Source organism: Arachis ipaensis, chromosome B08, assembly GCF_000816755.2.
Source record: "Arachis ipaensis cultivar K30076 chromosome B08, Araip1.1, whole genome shotgun sequence".
Classification (NCBI taxonomy): domain Eukaryota; kingdom Viridiplantae; phylum Streptophyta; class Magnoliopsida; order Fabales; family Fabaceae; genus Arachis; species Arachis ipaensis.
In genome coordinates this window covers 335,655-352,138 of record NC_029792.2, presented here as the reverse complement: position 1 = coordinate 352,138, position 16,484 = coordinate 335,655, and the positions used below count along the sequence as shown (strand labels likewise).

Below are 16,484 nucleotides of genomic sequence, written 5' to 3'. Positions count from 1 at the left end.
CATTTTATGTTTAGTAAATAAAAAAAACAATGTTTTTGTACTTATAACTTTTAAAAGTAAAAATTTTTTAAAATTAAGTTATACTTATCAAACTTAAAAAGTTTAACATAATCACCAAAAAAAAAACTTAAAAAGTTTAATATAATCCTATAAAATAATAAATACCCAAAATTACCTGTATTAATTATTAACATCAAATTTTATTTGTTTTTTTTTTCACACACTTTTTATGATTATAGTTCTCATATATTTCTAATTTTTTACCTTAACCTTCATAAATTTCACGCACATCACACGATAGAAATGAACTTCTTTAAGTAAAAACTACTAAAAAAAATTAATATAAAAAGAGGTATCAGTTACTTTTTCATACTTGAGTTAATAAACAAAGATCTAATCCTCTCTCAAAATTATACGTTTAATCTTAAAATATAAGACAAACATTAAATTAATGTTGAAACAATAATAATATCGAAGAGATCACATTTTGCAATTGAGAATTTGTTCATTGTTTTTCATGACTTTTTTTTTTTCTTGCAAGTGATGTTAATTAATTTATTCTATTGCTCTCCTTACAATATATTTGGTTTCTATACTGTTGTTGGCTTACTAAAATTGAATAATATTTTATGTTTATTAGTCATATTAAACGATAATAGTATTTTATGAGGTTCATTATTTAATTACACATAACAAATATTTAGGCATTTTTATTTTTTATTTTTTTCAATCTTTCCAATAGAACTTTAAGTCTTAACTCTTAAGAACAAAAGTAATACACTACTCTTAAAAAAAAAATTATCAAATTAAATAAAATATTATTGAATTTTAATGAAATGACAAAAGCTACATTAGAAGTACTCGGATGTTACTGCTTCAGCCTTTTATGGGTATTGAAGAATTTGATAATATTGATTGTTGAACTAAACGTCCAACCACAAACCTAGCCGACCTAAAGATTGGAATGCTAATTATATTTTTAATAGAAGTCATGGAAAAGCTGTGAAAAGAGAAGCCCAGAATTATCCCAAACTTGCATATCAAATTGAAGGCCCAAAAAAAGCCCAACTAATATTCCAAAAAAGAAAAAAAAAACATGTGAGAAAAATCTAAAATGTTGATGATGAGTCTTGAGCCTTGTTGACTCACATAAGATACGGCTTACGAGAGAGATCCGAGTGGGTGGGTGGTCGTAGATGTTTCTAGAAGAAGGCAGGATCCTCCAGACGTCTCCATGAGTCCATGACCAATCCAATAAACTTTTTGATTCTTTTATTTAAAAATTAAAATAAAAGAAAAAATCAAAATTCCAAAAAATGTCATCACCAGTTCAAATTTTGAAATTTCTTAATTAAAAGGTTCTAACAGAAATTTAGAAGTAAAGTTCAAAAATTCCACAACAGCCCCAAAAGCAAAATACTCGGGGTCTTAAGTTGCCCTTTATTAAGCGTTTCATTTGCCAGTCTTGTTAATACGTTGTTGTTGCTGAACAAAGGTTTCAGATTGTTCCAGAAACCCCAACACAAAAACCCTTCCTCCTTTCTCTCTGCCGTCCCTTCTCCCTCCTCCATCGATTTGACGGGTAAACCCTAGTTCTTCTTCTCTTTTTATTCTTGGATTTAGCTACCTTTTCAATCTTTTTCCCAATAGATCTGTTAGCTGGTGCTCTTATGTTTTTGCATCTCTTTGTTCATGATTATTATACCCGCTTAACACTATTTTTTGGCCGTTCTTATGTTGAGATTTTGCAGCAGTGTTTGTGTGATTAGTTACTTAGCATTGTATGATGATCAGTGTGTGATTAAATTTAAGTTAAATCGCATTTCTATGGAATAGATTGGGATGTGATCTGATGATTCAGTGATTATTTTCTAGGTATGAAACTATGAACTAATAATTTGTATTTGATTATATATTTTATCTAATTATTACTGTATATAATAGCTTCTCTTATACTATTTTAATGCGTGAGCTGCTTGCTATTGATGCTTCCATCTAAGGTAGCTAGTCATTTTTAGTGCTTTACTTGCTTGAAATATTTATCCATACGATGTGAAATTGACACTTTTTGTTTTTCAGATATTCTTCTCGGGTGGGAGATTATCCAAAGATGAGCGTGGTTGGTTTTGATTTTGGTAATGAGAGCTGCATTGTTGCCGTTGCAAGGCAGAGGGGGATTGATGTCGTGCTCAATGATGAGTCCAAGCGTGAAACTCCTGCAGTTGTATGCTTTGGTGACAAACAACGGTTCATTGGGACAGCTGGGGCTGCATCTACGATGATGAACCCGAAGAATTCAATCTCACAGATAAAGCGGTTAATCGGCAGACAATTTTCGGATCCTGAACTGCAACGAGATCTGAAGTCATTGCCCTTCACAGTTACTGAAGGGCCTGATGGGTTTCCATTAATCCATGCACGATACTTGGGTGAATCTAAAGCATTTACACCTACCCAAGTCATGGCAATGGTGTTGTCAAATCTTAAAGAGATTGCCGAGAAAAACCTAAATGCAGCTGTAGTTGATTGTTGCATTGGTATTCCAGTTTATTTTACTGATCTTCAAAGGAGGGCAGTCATGGATGCTGCTACTATTGCTGGTTTGCATCCACTTCGTCTGCTTCATGAAACAACAGCAACTGCTTTGGCCTATGGAATTTACAAAACAGATCTTCCTGAAAGTGATACACTGAATGTTGCATTTGTTGATGTTGGGCATGCTAGCATGCAAGTCTGCATTGCTGGTTTTAAAAAAGGGCAGCTGAAAGTGTTGGCTCATTCATATGACAGGTCTTTAGGGGGTAGGGATTTTGACGAAGTTCTGTTTCATCACTTTGCTGCCAAATTTAAAGAGGAATATAAAATTGATGTTTTACAGAATGCAAGAGCTTCATTAAGGCTGAGGGCTGCATGTGAGAAGCTCAAGAAGGTACTTAGTGCAAATCCAGAAGCACCTCTGAATATCGAGTGCTTAATGGATGAGAAGGATGTCAGGGGCTTTATCAAACGTGAGGAGTTTGAGCAACTAAGTATTCCAATTTTGGAACGTGTGAAGAGACCTTTGGAGAAGGCACTTGCAGAAGCAGGACTTACAGTTGAGAATATACACATGGTCGAGATAGTTGGTTCAGGTTCTAGAGTACCAGCCATAAACAAAATCTTAACAGACTTTTTCAAAAAGGATCCTAGAAGGACAATGAATGCTAGTGAATGTGTAGCCAGGGGATGTGCATTGCAGTGTGCAATTCTTAGTCCAACATTTAAAGTAAGAGAGTTCCAGGTAAACTTTCTCTCACTGGGTTATCAAATTCAGAATTTGTAATGTGCTTAAATTGCCTGCTTCTGTTTAATGGCTTAGTTTAAAATGTTTGAGAGATTATGACTTTCAAGCTTTGTTTTGTTCACTTACTTTGGCTCACATTGGATATAACGTTGCTCTTTATTTCATAATGTGAAGGTCAATGAAAGCTTTCCCTTCTCAATCTCTCTTTCGTGGAAAGGTTCTGGTCCAGATGCACAAGATAGTGGACCAGATAGTAAGCAAAGCACCATTGTTTTCCCCAAGGGAAATCCTATACCAAGTATCAAGGCTTTGACATTTTATAGGCCAGGGACCTTTACTGTTGAAGTACAATATGATGATGTCAGTGAGTTGCAAATACCTGCTAAGATCAGCACATATACTGTAAGTTAGTCTATCATGATCTCTTTATTTATTATTGTATTTTCTTTTTCCTTGGCACTCATTTGACCTTTTGACATGTGCAGATTGGCCCATTTCAATCTACCAAAGTTGAAAAGGCTAAAATTAAAGTTAGAGTGCGACTGAATCTACATGGAATTGTATCTGTTGAGTCTGCAACTGTAAGTATATTTAGGCCTAGAGGATGCTTTTCTTTTTTGCCGTACATAATGTCTCTGGTGTACCATGAAAGATATATGTTCATAATATGTTTTCTTACCTGGTTTTGTTTTGTTGAGTTTAGCTCATTGAGGAGGAAGAGATTGAGATTCCAGTTTCCAAAGATACCAAGATGGAAACTGATGAAGCAGCTGCTGCACCTCCTAGCTCGACTGATAATGATGTTAATATGCAAGATGCCAAGACAACAACAGATGCCAATGCAACCACAGGTGCTGATGCCGCAGGTGAAAATGGTGTTCCGGAGGCAGGAGACAAGCCTGTTCAGATGGAGACTGATAACAAGGTATATAGACTGTCCTGAAAGTCCTATTATTATCTGGTGTTAAATATCTAAGATTAACTCAATTTTTGGTCCTCTCAAAATTTGTTACACAGACTGCTAAAGAATTAATTAAAAATCCATGTCTAGATCAATTTCATTCCTTCAACTTAATCTTGGATCCATTTAATGGAAGAAAATAAGGTTTCCTTCAATTTTGAACTTCTATTCTAATCGTACCCTTCAAAACCAATAATATTGAAGTTAAAAAAAAATCTAATTAAAGAATTTATACTTGCATTTTTTATTTCTCTGTGGTAGAAATATATATAAAGAGTATGTTGAACCTTTTCAGAAATATAGCCTAGACTGATATTTTCATTATTTAAAATTGAAAATAAATGAACCAACCCCGAACATACCCCGCAGGGGAAATTGATTCAGCAATATTGAATTAAACCCTCATGAATCCGTTTCTTTATAACAATTCCTGTTAAACCCATTTCACGCATTCATTAAGGTATGAGGAGTGATATGAGAGACTTGTGTTTTGTTTTATCTCTCTCTACTTTTTTACAAAAATTGATAGAATTTTTTCTATAATTCGGATATCAGACGATTCGTTCTAATCGAGCCTCTCGATCTGTCATTATACCTCTCGAAGTAGAAATAATGACAATTCCCATCCCCCTAAAATTCTCGGAATTTGTTGATAATTAGAATAGATTCGTAGACCAGGAGTACTGATCCGTTTTAAATTCAAACGGGTTTTAGATGATCCTTTTCTATTTCTTCTATATGGTAGAGTTAAAACTAAAAATTTTTATCCATAGTATATAATTTGATGACTCTGATTGTAATGTTGCAGGTTGAGGCTCCAAAGAAGAAAGTAAAGAAAACTACCATTCCTGTGGCAGAGGTGGTTTATGGAGCACTGGCACCTGTGGATGTCCAGAAGGCTGTAGAGAAGGAGTTTGAAATGGCTTTGCAAGATCGAGTGATGGAGGAAACAAAGGACAAGAAAAATGCTGTGGAGGCTTATGTTTATGACATGAGAAACAAGGTGAGCATTTATTTTTTTTTTCTTTATTAACGTCATAGTGATTGATGCTCAAGATAATATATTGCCATGACTTCAGCTTAATGACAAATACCAAGAGTTTGTCACCGACTCGGAGAAGGAAGCTTTTACTGCTAAACTTCAGGAGGTGGAAGACTGGTTATACGAGGATGGTGAAGATGAAACCAAAGGTGTATACATTGCCAAACTCGATGAACTTAAGAAGGTAAGAAAATTCTCACAGCCTTTGTCGGTGTTTTTCATGCACACACAAATCAGATGGATATTTTAAGTATTGTCTTGATAGTTTCAGTTTCTGAAATCTTGATGTCGATTTATTTGTTTGCAGCAAGGAGATCCGGTTGAAGAACGATACAGAGAATACACGGAGAGGGGTGCAGTAATTGATCAGCTCATCTACTGTATAAATAGTTACAGAGAAGCTGCAATGTCAAGTGATCCCAAGTTTGATCACATCGAACTTGAGGAGAAACAGAAGGTAATGGGTTTAAAACTTTTTCTGCTTGGTTTCCTTGGTTTCAACTTCCGACATTGTTTCTCATCATCTTTGTTTCTAGGTCCTAAATGAATGTGTAGAGGCTGAGAACTGGCTTCGGGAGAAGCAGCAGCAGCAGGACATTCTTCCAAAATATGCAACCCCTGTGCTGCTGTCAGCTGAAATAAGAAAGAAAGCTGAGGCCGTTGATAGGTACTCGCCCAAATTCTTGCTAATTTACCAGATTTCTACTCTTTTTTTTTTTTGCCCCCTTCTCTGGTACTTGTTCCCTTGATTGATCTTGTTTATGATTTTGATGACTGATATTTTTTATTTGCGTTGATAGGTTCTGTAAGCCAATAATGACTAAACCCAGACCGGCAAAGCCAGCAACACCAGAAGCACCAGCAACTCCCCCACCTCAGGGTGGCGAACAGCAGCAACCACCGGAGAATGCCAATGCCAGTGCCAGTCCAAATCAGAATGCAGGGGACAGTGGGAACAATCAGGCCCCGCCGGAGGCCGGAGAACCAATGGAGACTGATAAATCGGAGAACACAAGCTCTGCGTAATTTTGGTTGTCAATTTTTGCTGAAATTCGTGAGGATTTCCAATAGTCTCTCTTCTTTTGTACAAGAATATGGATGAATTGTGCCGTGAAAAATAGGTTGGGGTGGAGTTCCACAATGACTAGATGCTATGCAAGATTTTACCTAATGCTATTATGGTCTTTTGAGATCCGGATTTTTTTTTTAAATTTTATTTTTAAAGTCTACGTTCTCTAGGGACAGATTATTTGTGTACCATCCACAAATGGAATTACAATGCTTGTTTTTTTAAATTTTAAATTACTTGATTTCATTTACCCTGGCATTGGACTTGAATTATCACCCATTACTGGTATTGTGGATGATTTGTTTGATCAATTGGAGCCCACACTCATGTTTTGGATATTTGTGTGTAATCTTACCGAATAGGCTTGGTATTCTGGTTTTCATGTGTTAGACAGGTTATTGGCTGCGAATTATCAAAATTTCCTGAAGTAGTTGACACCCCTGCATACTGCTGCTTAAAATAAGCAACAGATGTAGCATGAAATTTCACGTAAAATGGCATAAAACTTACTTTATATGTTGGTATAATATTGCTGAACTTAAGCTACTAGGGATATTTCAATAATAACAGCTAAATTCAATTTCTATAAGCACATGGAATAAAACTGTGGCCACTTTTTGCCTTGAATTAACTAACATGTTCTGTTTAGAATAACACGGTAATGGGAATGAATGATAAGGTACTGAAAATCAAGAATAACATGGTCAAATTTCATCAAACTATCTCGGTGTATTCGACATTGTTGTCAAAGAAAGAAGTGGGAATGTTAAGGAGTCTCACAGAACTATGTTAAAAGAATCATTTTTCAATTCATATAGTGAAAACATGCAAGACCACATGAAATGATCTATGGATTGAACTACATGATCTTGCTTCTAAATATAGGGGACAGAGAGCATTATTCCAAACATTGGTGATGAATTGAAGATAGGAAAAACATGGCTGGACTGTCCAGCTCTTATTCTAGTAACTGGTAACTATAATAATACATCATTGCTAGGCAAGAGCCAAGAGTATTGCCTCGCAGGGAAAATTTGAACAAGGAATAAACTGCCTCTAATCCCAAATTTCCAATTGAACAACTAGTGAATCTAGTGTCTACCTTCTATGTCACATGACATCACATACCATTTTCAGCAGAATCATCATTCTCGTCATCTCCCTGCTCTAGTTTCCAAATCTTACTCTGCATTCTCTCCAAAATCTGCCTTTTCTGTGTCTCCAATTCCTTATGCAAATCCATCCTCATCCTTTCCAGCTCCACCATCTGCTGCCTTTTACTATTTTCAATCTTCTCGTATATCTTACTGAACTTATGAATGGAATCAGCTAGCAATCTGAATGAACAAGCTCCATCATTGCATCTTCTTTTCTTCCTTTTCTTTCCACGAGCCCCAATTGAACCGTCTTCGCTAGTAGATTCTGTAGTCTCAGGACTATTCCTCGTCTTATCTACTCCATTTGGATGGTTCAAATTAACTCTTGAGTTAATAACGGCATGCTTTTGTGATTGCATTTCACAGGAGAGACTTGTTTGCTGTGGTGGAGGAGACATTAGCTTATTCATCCTTTCGAAATAAAGCCATTTGCTACTTCCAACACCCATTGCAGGAAACTTCATGATCTCCTTTTTGTATTTTTTCTTCAATGTATCAATACGATTTCTACACTGAGTATCTGTCCTATCAATTTTTGAAACCTTTGATACTTCGGCTGCAACTTCATGCCATTCATCAGAGCGAAGACTCTTCCTTTCGCGTTGAAGAAACCGGTCACCCCAAGCATCAAGAAGAACAAATGTCTCATGCTCAGTCCAGTCGGTAAGTGAATTCCTACCACCTGAAGATGGTTTAGGAGATGAGGTAGCCACAGTTGATGGGGCTGGCACCCGAGGTGCAAGTTCATAGGTAGATACCAAACTCTTCAGCTTTTGCTTTTTTGGGTGCCACTCCAAACCATCTTCAATCTTATTGCCATGACTGTTATCGTTATCATCATTACCTTCATTATTATCATCATCATTCTCATTGCCATCACCATCTGTGTCACCTTCCTCATCATCATTGTTATCCTTCTGGGAAAGCCGAAAATTGTTACGAATTTTCTGGTTATCATCATGATTATTGCCATCTCCATCTCCGTCCGTGTCACCTTCCCCGTCATCATTGTCATCAGCATCCTTTTGGGAAATCCTAAAACCATTTCTTTGATCTATACCATCATCTTCATCCTCTCCTAACTGCTCCTCATCTTCTTCATCCACATCATTATTATCTTGTGGATATTCATTTGGAACTGGCTGAGAATATGAAGAACCCCTCATGTCAAGTTCCTGATAATCATAAACTTGGCTATGATTATCGCTATAATGGTTTGGGGGATACCTTGCATCATCCTCAATGTCATCCATACAGAAACAGATCACAGTTGTAACTTGAAACCAAATCTACAGAACTATTATTTCCCTAAGAAAGGGGTTCCTAAAGCTTTTACAACAAAGTTTGTTCTTTCACAGAGTAACCTATCTTATCTGGCTTCAGAAAAGCCAAGTCTACCAATTCCACTTTGTAAAAACGGTATACTATATCCCAATTTCTACAGAACTCTTAAACTAGATGCAACCTTGCCCCTGATTGATTCAATTCACAACATCTTTGTTGCGAATCACATCAAACAAAGAGGAAAGCTGCAATCTTTCAACAATTCCAGATCAAAATAATGTTCTTAAAAAGAACGAAATCGTGAAACTTACTTTACATAAATAATGGAATACGTGGTTGAGCTCCAATTCCACGCTCATCCGATAAACACAAACAAGAAGGCAGAATCAGGTAGCGAAATAATTTCTAAGAATAATAATACTGTGTTAATTCACCTAAGAAAACGAATTTTGCATAAATGAAATTCATAAAAAAAATTAAAAAAAATGTGATGGAATCGAATTGATCGGAAATGGAAACACTATTTGCGAAGCAGAATAAGAAGGTTCGCAGATATATCATGCTAGTTGCTAACGTCAGCCTGGTGCGTACATTAACCTTTTTTTTTTTGCACGGCACATTATCATGTTTTTTTTGTCAGACACCTTATCATGTCTGCATTTCCAAATTTTTAATACTTTATTGGGCCAAACACAAGTTTTGGGCCTTTTTATCCTTCTATTATGATCCATGAAAGCGATGAGTTTTTGGTATTATCGCCCGTGGCCCGTGAAGTGGAATCTAAACTAAAACTGAAAACAAAAAATTATAAATTTCATTTTCTAACATTTACATTTTACTTTTTGTCTTGGGTTCATCTTATATAAATTACCATATTTTACACATGAAACGTCCTAAAAAGATCCAAGGCCAAAGGTGGAATAATTGAATGAAGTTAAATATAACACGATATACAGTACTAAAATTGGGACCAGCTAAATCATGAAGGTAGGTGATGTTACCCATGCCTTTGCATTATAAATTGACGTTTCATACAAAATTTCCTTATCTCACCCAAAAAGAAAATATTGTTACTAACATTTTATGATGATTGATGAATAGTGTACCTTTCTATTTCTCCATAAAATTTGATAAGCTGTTGTTTTGTTATTGTTGGTTACATGCTTTGTTTGGCTTCTATTAATAAAAAATTAGATATGTACTTATGTAGAGTTTTTAGGGGGTGTTTTTTTACCTGCTTTGAAATGTGAAGTTCGTGACCCATATCTAATTGGACCCACAAATAATGTTTGTAACTTTATGGTTAATAGTAGAAGTTGTGGACACTGCTCATATTTTTTAGAACCCCACTCAGCTTTCTTCTTTTGTCCTTTTCTGCCGAGTATCCCACAAAAAGTTGAACCACCAAGAACCAACCAACCAATTTATTTAACTAAGGCCAATTTTCTTGTGCTCTTGTTTTGGTATCAAATTTATCAAACCAATTTTTTAAACTAAATATAAAAAATTTAAAAATTACTTGTTTTATATTTTTAAATTAAATATTAACTTTTAAATATTTTTGGTAAATTAGACATTAAAATTTAGACACCATAGCAATTATTTTTAATTAATTGCATTTCAAAAATCACCAAATCACAATATCTAGGCTTCAAAAACTGTTTAAGGAGTATAAAAAGATGAACATAATCTGTTTATTTTGTACATGGTATCTTAACAAGAAAAAATAAATTTAGGAATTACTTTAGAAAAAATTAAATTCATCTTAAATGTAAATCTTATATGCATGAACTAACTACTAACAACAAAATTATGACTTCAATCGTACTTATTCATATATCTATACATTAAGAAACTTCAAATCAAACAATAACTATAAAAGTGCTTATAAACTTACTTATGTATAATATTAATATTTATTATGCATTTTTTGGTAAATTTTAAAATGTTTAATAAATATTAAGGATGTATATATAAATTGGACAAGATTAAAATTTGATCAAATCTTAATATTTTACTAAATTAACATCAAATTTTAAATTCAATTCTAAATTAACTTTAAAAGAAACAAGTTAAATTAGGTTACTTTAATGTATGATTAATGTATATAGTGTAACAAATATTATATAACATTTCATTGATAATATTATGGTAAAATGTGTATATTAGTATAAAATATAACTTTTAATCAAATCAAATTTATCCTATTAGCTCAAATTATATAGGACAAAAAATCAGAAGTCTAAACTCAACAAAATATAATTTGGGTCCCCATACTTGCAAGCTCATTTTTTATTTTATGAAATAAATAAAATTTATGCAACTTATTTACTACTCAACCATTTTTATGCAATAAGCCAATAACTATTGTAAATGACATTATGTATTATACGGTAGAAATACGGGTACACTGTATTGATCATTGAACGTATTTGAAAGCTCTCAATCATGATTCATGAGAGAGAGAGAGAGAGAGAGAGAGAGAGAGAGAGTAGTACATAGGAAGACTCAGTGGTTCACTGTTCTCTGACTATGATGCATGCAACCTCCAAACAAAAAAATCAATTTTGATGATTAAACGAAAGCTGAAATAATGTAAAGAGAGTGAATCACTGAGCAAGTTTTGGTCTTTGCTGATCAGTTATCAGTTATCACTGATGTTCCTATCTGCAAGCAAAGTATCCACATTTGGGTTTCTCATCTTCTCTGCTCTCTGATTGAAGAAACCAAAGTAGGTGAGTTCACTATTTTTTTTTTTCCATTTTTTTCCTCTCTCTTTCTCCGTGTTTCGATTTCTGACCAATCTGATGCATTCTTCCTTTTCGGGCTTCTTCAGATGTTTGTAGATGGTTTGGGAGTTCATTTTTAGGCTTAAAAGATTTGTTTTTTTGGTAGTAATCGGACACCCATTTGATGCTTTTGTGAGATTGCCCAATCAGATTGTGTATCCATGTTTATAGACTGATTTTGCTGCTAATCTTTGAGCTTTCATGAACAATTTGTTAAAAAAAAATGGTGAATTCCAGTTCAGTGGACTGTAGAAATTTAAGGGATTTGTTTGATTTCATTTTCTTTGTTTTAGTCTCCAAGTTTTGCTTGATCATTGTTAAACGTTCATAAATCCATATTTTTCCAAGTTGATTTTACAGCATTTTATTACCGACTGTGTACTGGAAAATAATTGTTCGGTTGCATAAATTCTCATTAGATTCACCATCCTAAATTGGTCAATTTGATTAAAATTCAGATTTTGTTTTTGTTTTTGTTCTTTTTTTAATTTCTCTTATTGCAGCAAGTGTTCTCATATTTTTATTGTGAGCTGCAGAATGAATGTCCCAAATTCCCAATACTTTTGGCAAAGATGCATTTTAGCCATTGTTGTAATTGTTCCTATTGGCTATTGGTAATTGATGCCAAAATTTTTCAAGTAACACCTCTTAAACCATCTACATGGTTAAATTAGCAGTGGAGCAGGCAACTTTTCATGCCTTGTTTAGATTTGTTTCCATTTTTACCATGTTTTATATTGAATGGGAATTTATACAAGACTGTTTCCTATGGATGTTTGGATTTGGTGCAGCAATGAAATGATTGCTTCATCCTCTTAAGGGGAATGGGGCACTAGATAATTCTGAAGAAGTGAAAAGGACATTTTCGATTTCATGGCTGATTCTTCTTCCGGTTCCTCTTTACCTGGTGAAAATACATCAAGCCTGAGGCAAATAAGCTACTCCTTGTTCCACAATTCTGGTTGTAGGGTGGGGCCTGCTGCAAAAGGTATACCGGATTCTGAATCTGCTTGGAGCCCCACATCTCCTCTGGATTGCAAGTTATTCTCAAATTTTAGCAACCCCTTTGGTGTTAAGTCTTCTAAAGCATCATTTGGATCTGGACACAAGAAGCAGTTGAACTGCGGTAAAGTAGGCCTCAGCATTGTTAGTTCACTTGTTAATGAAGCCAACCTTAAGGATGATGAAATCCTTGGTAATTGTCAGCTGAAAAATGTGCTTTTCCGGCCACTGATGAATAGTGGCATTCTTAAAGTCTCAAAGAAAAGCCAAGAATATCTGTCCCCTCACAGAAAATCAAATTCCTTGCCTAAAAACTATGTGATTTCACTTCCTTCAGAAACAAAAATTTCCAAATTTGAAGTTGAAAGCTTTGATGATGTTTCTAGCAAAGAAGAGTTAGGTCATGAAGGTAAACCTTTCAAAAGTAATATGACTTCTTTGCCTGGTTCCTTGAGGCCTTCTTCATCATTAATCTATGCAAATCACAAGTCCAATCTGGGAGTAATTGATTTATGTGTAGAAAATGCATCTTCTGCACTGAATTTGGCTTCAGTGGCAGGTAGAAGTTTGGAGGTAGATAATTCTTTGAAGATTCAATCATCTTCACTTCCTGTATCCATTGATTTTAGTAAAGGATACATAGGCTCACTTTCTGCAAGAGATATTGAGCTTTCTGAGGATTATACTTGCATAATTTCTCATGGTCCAAATCCTAAGAGAACTCATATTTTTGGTGACTGCATCCTGGAATGTCACAAAGATGACTTTACTGAGTTAGGCAAAAAGGAAGAACCTGCTTTTGGATCTTCCCAGGTTTCTACTTTTTCAGAAGGCTTACCCCCTTACCATTCTGACAATGCTTCTAGCTTCTGTTACTCATGTCACAAGAAATTGGAAGAGGGGAAAGACTTTAACATATTCAGGTTTGTCCCAACATCTCACAATCCCCCATTTTGTTATAACTTGCAGTGAAGAACTAATTATAACTCATTTTGATAACTTGCAGAGGTGACAAAGCTTTTTGCAGCTTTAACTGTGGATCCGAGGAAGAAGTGGAGAAAACTTGCTCTAACTCAACAGACAGCTCTCCTGGCTCAAGTTACCATGATCTCTTCTTCAAGGGTCTGCTTTTGTCCAAATAATTGAATTTATGATTGCTATGCAAATTATGTCATTTGTTGGTTGTCATGATCCAATTTTCATGGTTTTATGATAGTTTTGGTAGAGTTCTATTCCTTCTGAATCTTGGTAACTTCTAGAAAGATAAATGCATTATAATGTTCACTAGATGAGACAGAAAGAGGCCACTGGCCCTCACTCATCAGTTTTTCATTTTATGTTTTGTCATTACTGTGAACCCAATGAATGAACTCTTTGATTTGATCAATGCACCCAGCATGTTGGCCATTGAGATTTTGAATATTTCATTGAACTATTCTTATTCTAGAATGAATATGGTTAAATTTCAAATGGATAAACATTATATCAGTTAACTACTTTTTAGCTATGGAAATTTTGAAATGGAACCTATTTATTATTTGAGGCCTAATTATGTGAAGAGAAGAAGGCTTAGAGCTTGTTTGGGTGAGCTTCTAAAAAAATATCTTTTTTCGAGTTATCTTTTTTTAAAAGATCTTATGGAAAAGTAAAAGTAATTTTATGTTTGGGTATTTTATGCAAAAAGATCTTTTTATCTATCAATTATGTTTGGGTATAACGATATAAAAATATTTTTTTGTTTATTTATTACATATAAAATATCTTTTTTTTAAGAAAAAAAGATCTTTTAAAAAAAGATATAAATTACAATTTCTCAAAAAGGATGTTTTTTTTTTTATTTTTCTAATGCTTTTACTTTTACTACTAGAAATTTGACAAATACGTTAAAAAATAAAAAAAAATCTTTTTTTTATTGAAAAAATATATTTTTTTATCAAAATAATGGCGCCCAAACAAACGCTTACACTGAGATTAAATTACATAAGCCGTTTATCTCACAACAATATGTGCCAAAAATTGATGTCAATGCCTATTTTTATCATTATCAATTTGTTATACTTCATTTAAAAAATAAAACAAAAAATAAAAAAATATTGTCTATTTTTGTCATTATCAATTTATTATAATTCTTTCTAAAAATAAAACAAAAAATATTAAATGATTAACATTTTTTTTTATCATATATTTGAACTAACGTCAGCAAACTCCATACTTTTTATTAAAAGGACAAAAGTATTTTGTCCCATGGCATTCTCCCAAGAAATATGGTATCATTGAAAACAAGGTGCGGTAGAGTCTCGGAAAATTATTGTCAAATATTTGAAGAGTATCACTTTTCTTTTTTGCAGCTAATATAGTCCCTTATTTATATAATTATATTCATACTTCCATGTCACCAAAAAAAATATTCATACTTCCATAACTACTAACCGACTAACTAATTAGTAATTAGACTAATTAATCCCTAATAACGTTCATTAGGTTCATAGCAACTATTTCTCACAAAGTTGGTAAAAATAAAAGACAGCAAAAACTTTTTTGAACCCAAAATACAGAAGATTTTTTTGGTCGTGGGCTATGCCCAGCCCAGAACCTACCCCGAAGCCGCACAGACGGCGCAGTTTCTGGCCCAATAAAGCTCTACTCTGTGACTACCCTATGCCCCCCATTTGAAGAGAATTCAAAAAACTAAAGTAGCCAAGCCTGGAGGAGTTCGTGTCCGATTTGATTGTCTGTCTCTACCATCGCCATTTCAATTTGCAGATTCTTAACTCTGAATGCAAATGCCTCAGCAGTGATGCTTGAATTTGCCAAGATTTTCGCAGCTGTTCCAGTAATCAAGTTTCCCCTGTAATCCCTAATAAGTGATGCCGATGCTGCAATTCCTGTTCTTCCATCATACGTTGCGTCAACATTAACCTTTACTCAGTCTTTAGGCGGCGCTTTCCAGGTAACTTGCCTGTTGGATTATTAGTTGCCCTGTTGAATTCTGCTTCCAACTTTTTTGCTCTGATCATTGCTGGTGCTGGATTAATTTCTATATTTTGAAATATGAACTGGTTTCTAGTCTTCCACACCGTCCAGCTAAGAAAGCCTATGTTACTGATTAAGAACTAAGAACACTGTTCCATTTAATTGTAGCTAAAGAGAGAAACTCCTAATGAACCAGGCTCACCAACTTTTATTATGTACTTATGTACGATCCCTTATTGTGATGTCCCTCATTAGGTTCATATTATCTTCGGTAGCAGCAATGCTTTCTGGATCTCTTGCCACAACAAGGAAGATATCAACTTGGCCTCCGTTCTCTCAGAGAATAAAGCAAACAGGTGCTTTTCATTAATATGTACCAAGTTTGTAGAAGTTTGGTTTGCTATCACCTTGATTGTTGCATCTAAGAAGGAGAATAATTATGCCAACTTTGATGTTTTTGTTTGTTACTGATATGAATGGATGCAATTTCATGTCTGATTGTGTTATGTATGGATTAAAACTGGCAGAAAATGAGATTGTCCAGATGTTTCGTTTGCCTAATTCCCGAGAAGAAAAGCTTAGCTTTCCCATGGAAGGAGGATGTGATTCGAGGAATGGCCATAATGCTCGCATATTGGATGAGAGATTCATTAGGATTTTGAAAATATTTAAATGGGGACCTGACGCAGAAAAGGCATTGGAAGTGCTGAAAATGAAGGTCAATGCTCGCCTGGTTCGTGAGGTTCTGAAGGTAGATGTTGAGGTAAATGTTAAGATTCAGTTCTTTAAGTGGGCTGGGAAGAGAAGGAACTTTGAACATGATTCAACCACTTACATGGCTTTGATACGCTGCTTGGATGAACACGGATTCACTGGTGAACTGTGGAAGACAATACAAGACATGATTAAAAGTTCATGTCCAAT

At 34.5% G+C, this 16,484-nt stretch overlaps 4 protein-coding genes across 7 annotated transcripts in view; 3 read left to right on the top strand and 1 right to left on the bottom strand.

Annotated features, from left to right (window-relative positions):
* Positions 1,163 to 6,691, top strand: LOC107612554 (heat shock 70 kDa protein 14). Its single transcript, XM_016314235.2, has 10 exons — positions 1,163 to 1,582; positions 2,080 to 3,280; positions 3,458 to 3,685; positions 3,769 to 3,864; positions 3,987 to 4,208; positions 5,053 to 5,247; positions 5,324 to 5,470; positions 5,594 to 5,743; positions 5,823 to 5,953; positions 6,087 to 6,691. Exons 2-10 carry the CDS (start codon positions 2,111 to 2,113, stop codon positions 6,310 to 6,312), a joined length of 2,565 nt encoding a protein of 854 aa, XP_016169721.1. The 5' UTR covers positions 1,163 to 1,582; positions 2,080 to 2,110; the 3' UTR covers positions 6,313 to 6,691.
* Positions 7,143 to 9,256, bottom strand: LOC107612555 (trihelix transcription factor ASIL1). Its single transcript, XM_016314236.2, has one exon. It carries the CDS (start codon positions 8,763 to 8,765, stop codon positions 7,476 to 7,478), a length of 1,290 nt encoding a protein of 429 aa, XP_016169722.1. The 5' UTR covers positions 8,766 to 9,256; the 3' UTR covers positions 7,143 to 7,475.
* LOC107612556 lies at positions 11,238 to 13,998 on the top strand. Of its 4 annotated transcripts, none has more exons than XM_021108445.1 (4): positions 11,238 to 11,527; positions 11,633 to 11,687; positions 12,377 to 13,510; positions 13,594 to 13,998. In XM_021108445.1, exons 3-4 carry the CDS (start codon positions 12,459 to 12,461, stop codon positions 13,727 to 13,729), a joined length of 1,188 nt encoding a protein of 395 aa, XP_020964104.1. In that variant the 5' UTR covers positions 11,238 to 11,527; positions 11,633 to 11,687; positions 12,377 to 12,458; the 3' UTR covers positions 13,730 to 13,998. The 4 variants fall into 4 exon arrangements, with proteins under 4 accessions (XP_020964104.1, XP_020964102.1, XP_020964105.1 ...); XM_021108443.1 differs by having other exon boundaries at positions 11,238 to 11,531; XM_021108446.1 differs by lacking the exon at positions 11,633 to 11,687.
* The window catches only part of LOC107610315 (pentatricopeptide repeat-containing protein At3g16010), a 2,861-nt gene continuing 1,662 nt past the window's right edge, over positions 15,286 to 16,484 (top strand). Inside the window, 4 exon segments of the mRNA XM_021108442.1 lie at positions 15,286 to 15,537; positions 15,816 to 15,916; positions 16,088 to 16,471; positions 16,474 to 16,484. The exon segment at positions 16,474 to 16,484 is cut by the window's right edge and continues 1,662 nt beyond it. Coding sequence (XP_020964101.1) covers positions 15,841 to 15,916; positions 16,088 to 16,471; positions 16,474 to 16,484 — 471 coding nt within the window. The 5' untranslated portion in view covers positions 15,286 to 15,537; positions 15,816 to 15,840.

Excerpts from the sequence above, each read along its gene's own strand:
- LOC107612554 (XM_016314235.2), top strand. The coding sequence starts at position 2,111 with ATGAGCGTGGTTGGTTTTGATTTTGGTAATGAGAGCTGCATTGTTGCC. Across the intron at positions 3,686-3,768 it reads CTAAGATCAGCACATATACT|ATTGGCCCATTTCAATCTAC; the intron begins GTAAGTTAGTCT and ends TGACATGTGCAG. Across the intron at positions 5,471-5,593 it reads AACTCGATGAACTTAAGAAG|CAAGGAGATCCGGTTGAAGA; the intron begins GTAAGAAAATTC and ends ATTTGTTTGCAG.
- LOC107612555 (XM_016314236.2), bottom strand. The coding sequence starts at position 8,765 with ATGGATGACATTGAGGATGATGCAAGGTATCCCCCAAACCATTATAGC.
- LOC107612556 (XM_021108446.1), top strand. The coding sequence starts at position 12,459 with ATGGCTGATTCTTCTTCCGGTTCCTCTTTACCTGGTGAAAATACATCA. Across the intron at positions 13,511-13,593 it reads AAAGACTTTAACATATTCAG|AGGTGACAAAGCTTTTTGCA; the intron begins GTTTGTCCCAAC and ends GATAACTTGCAG.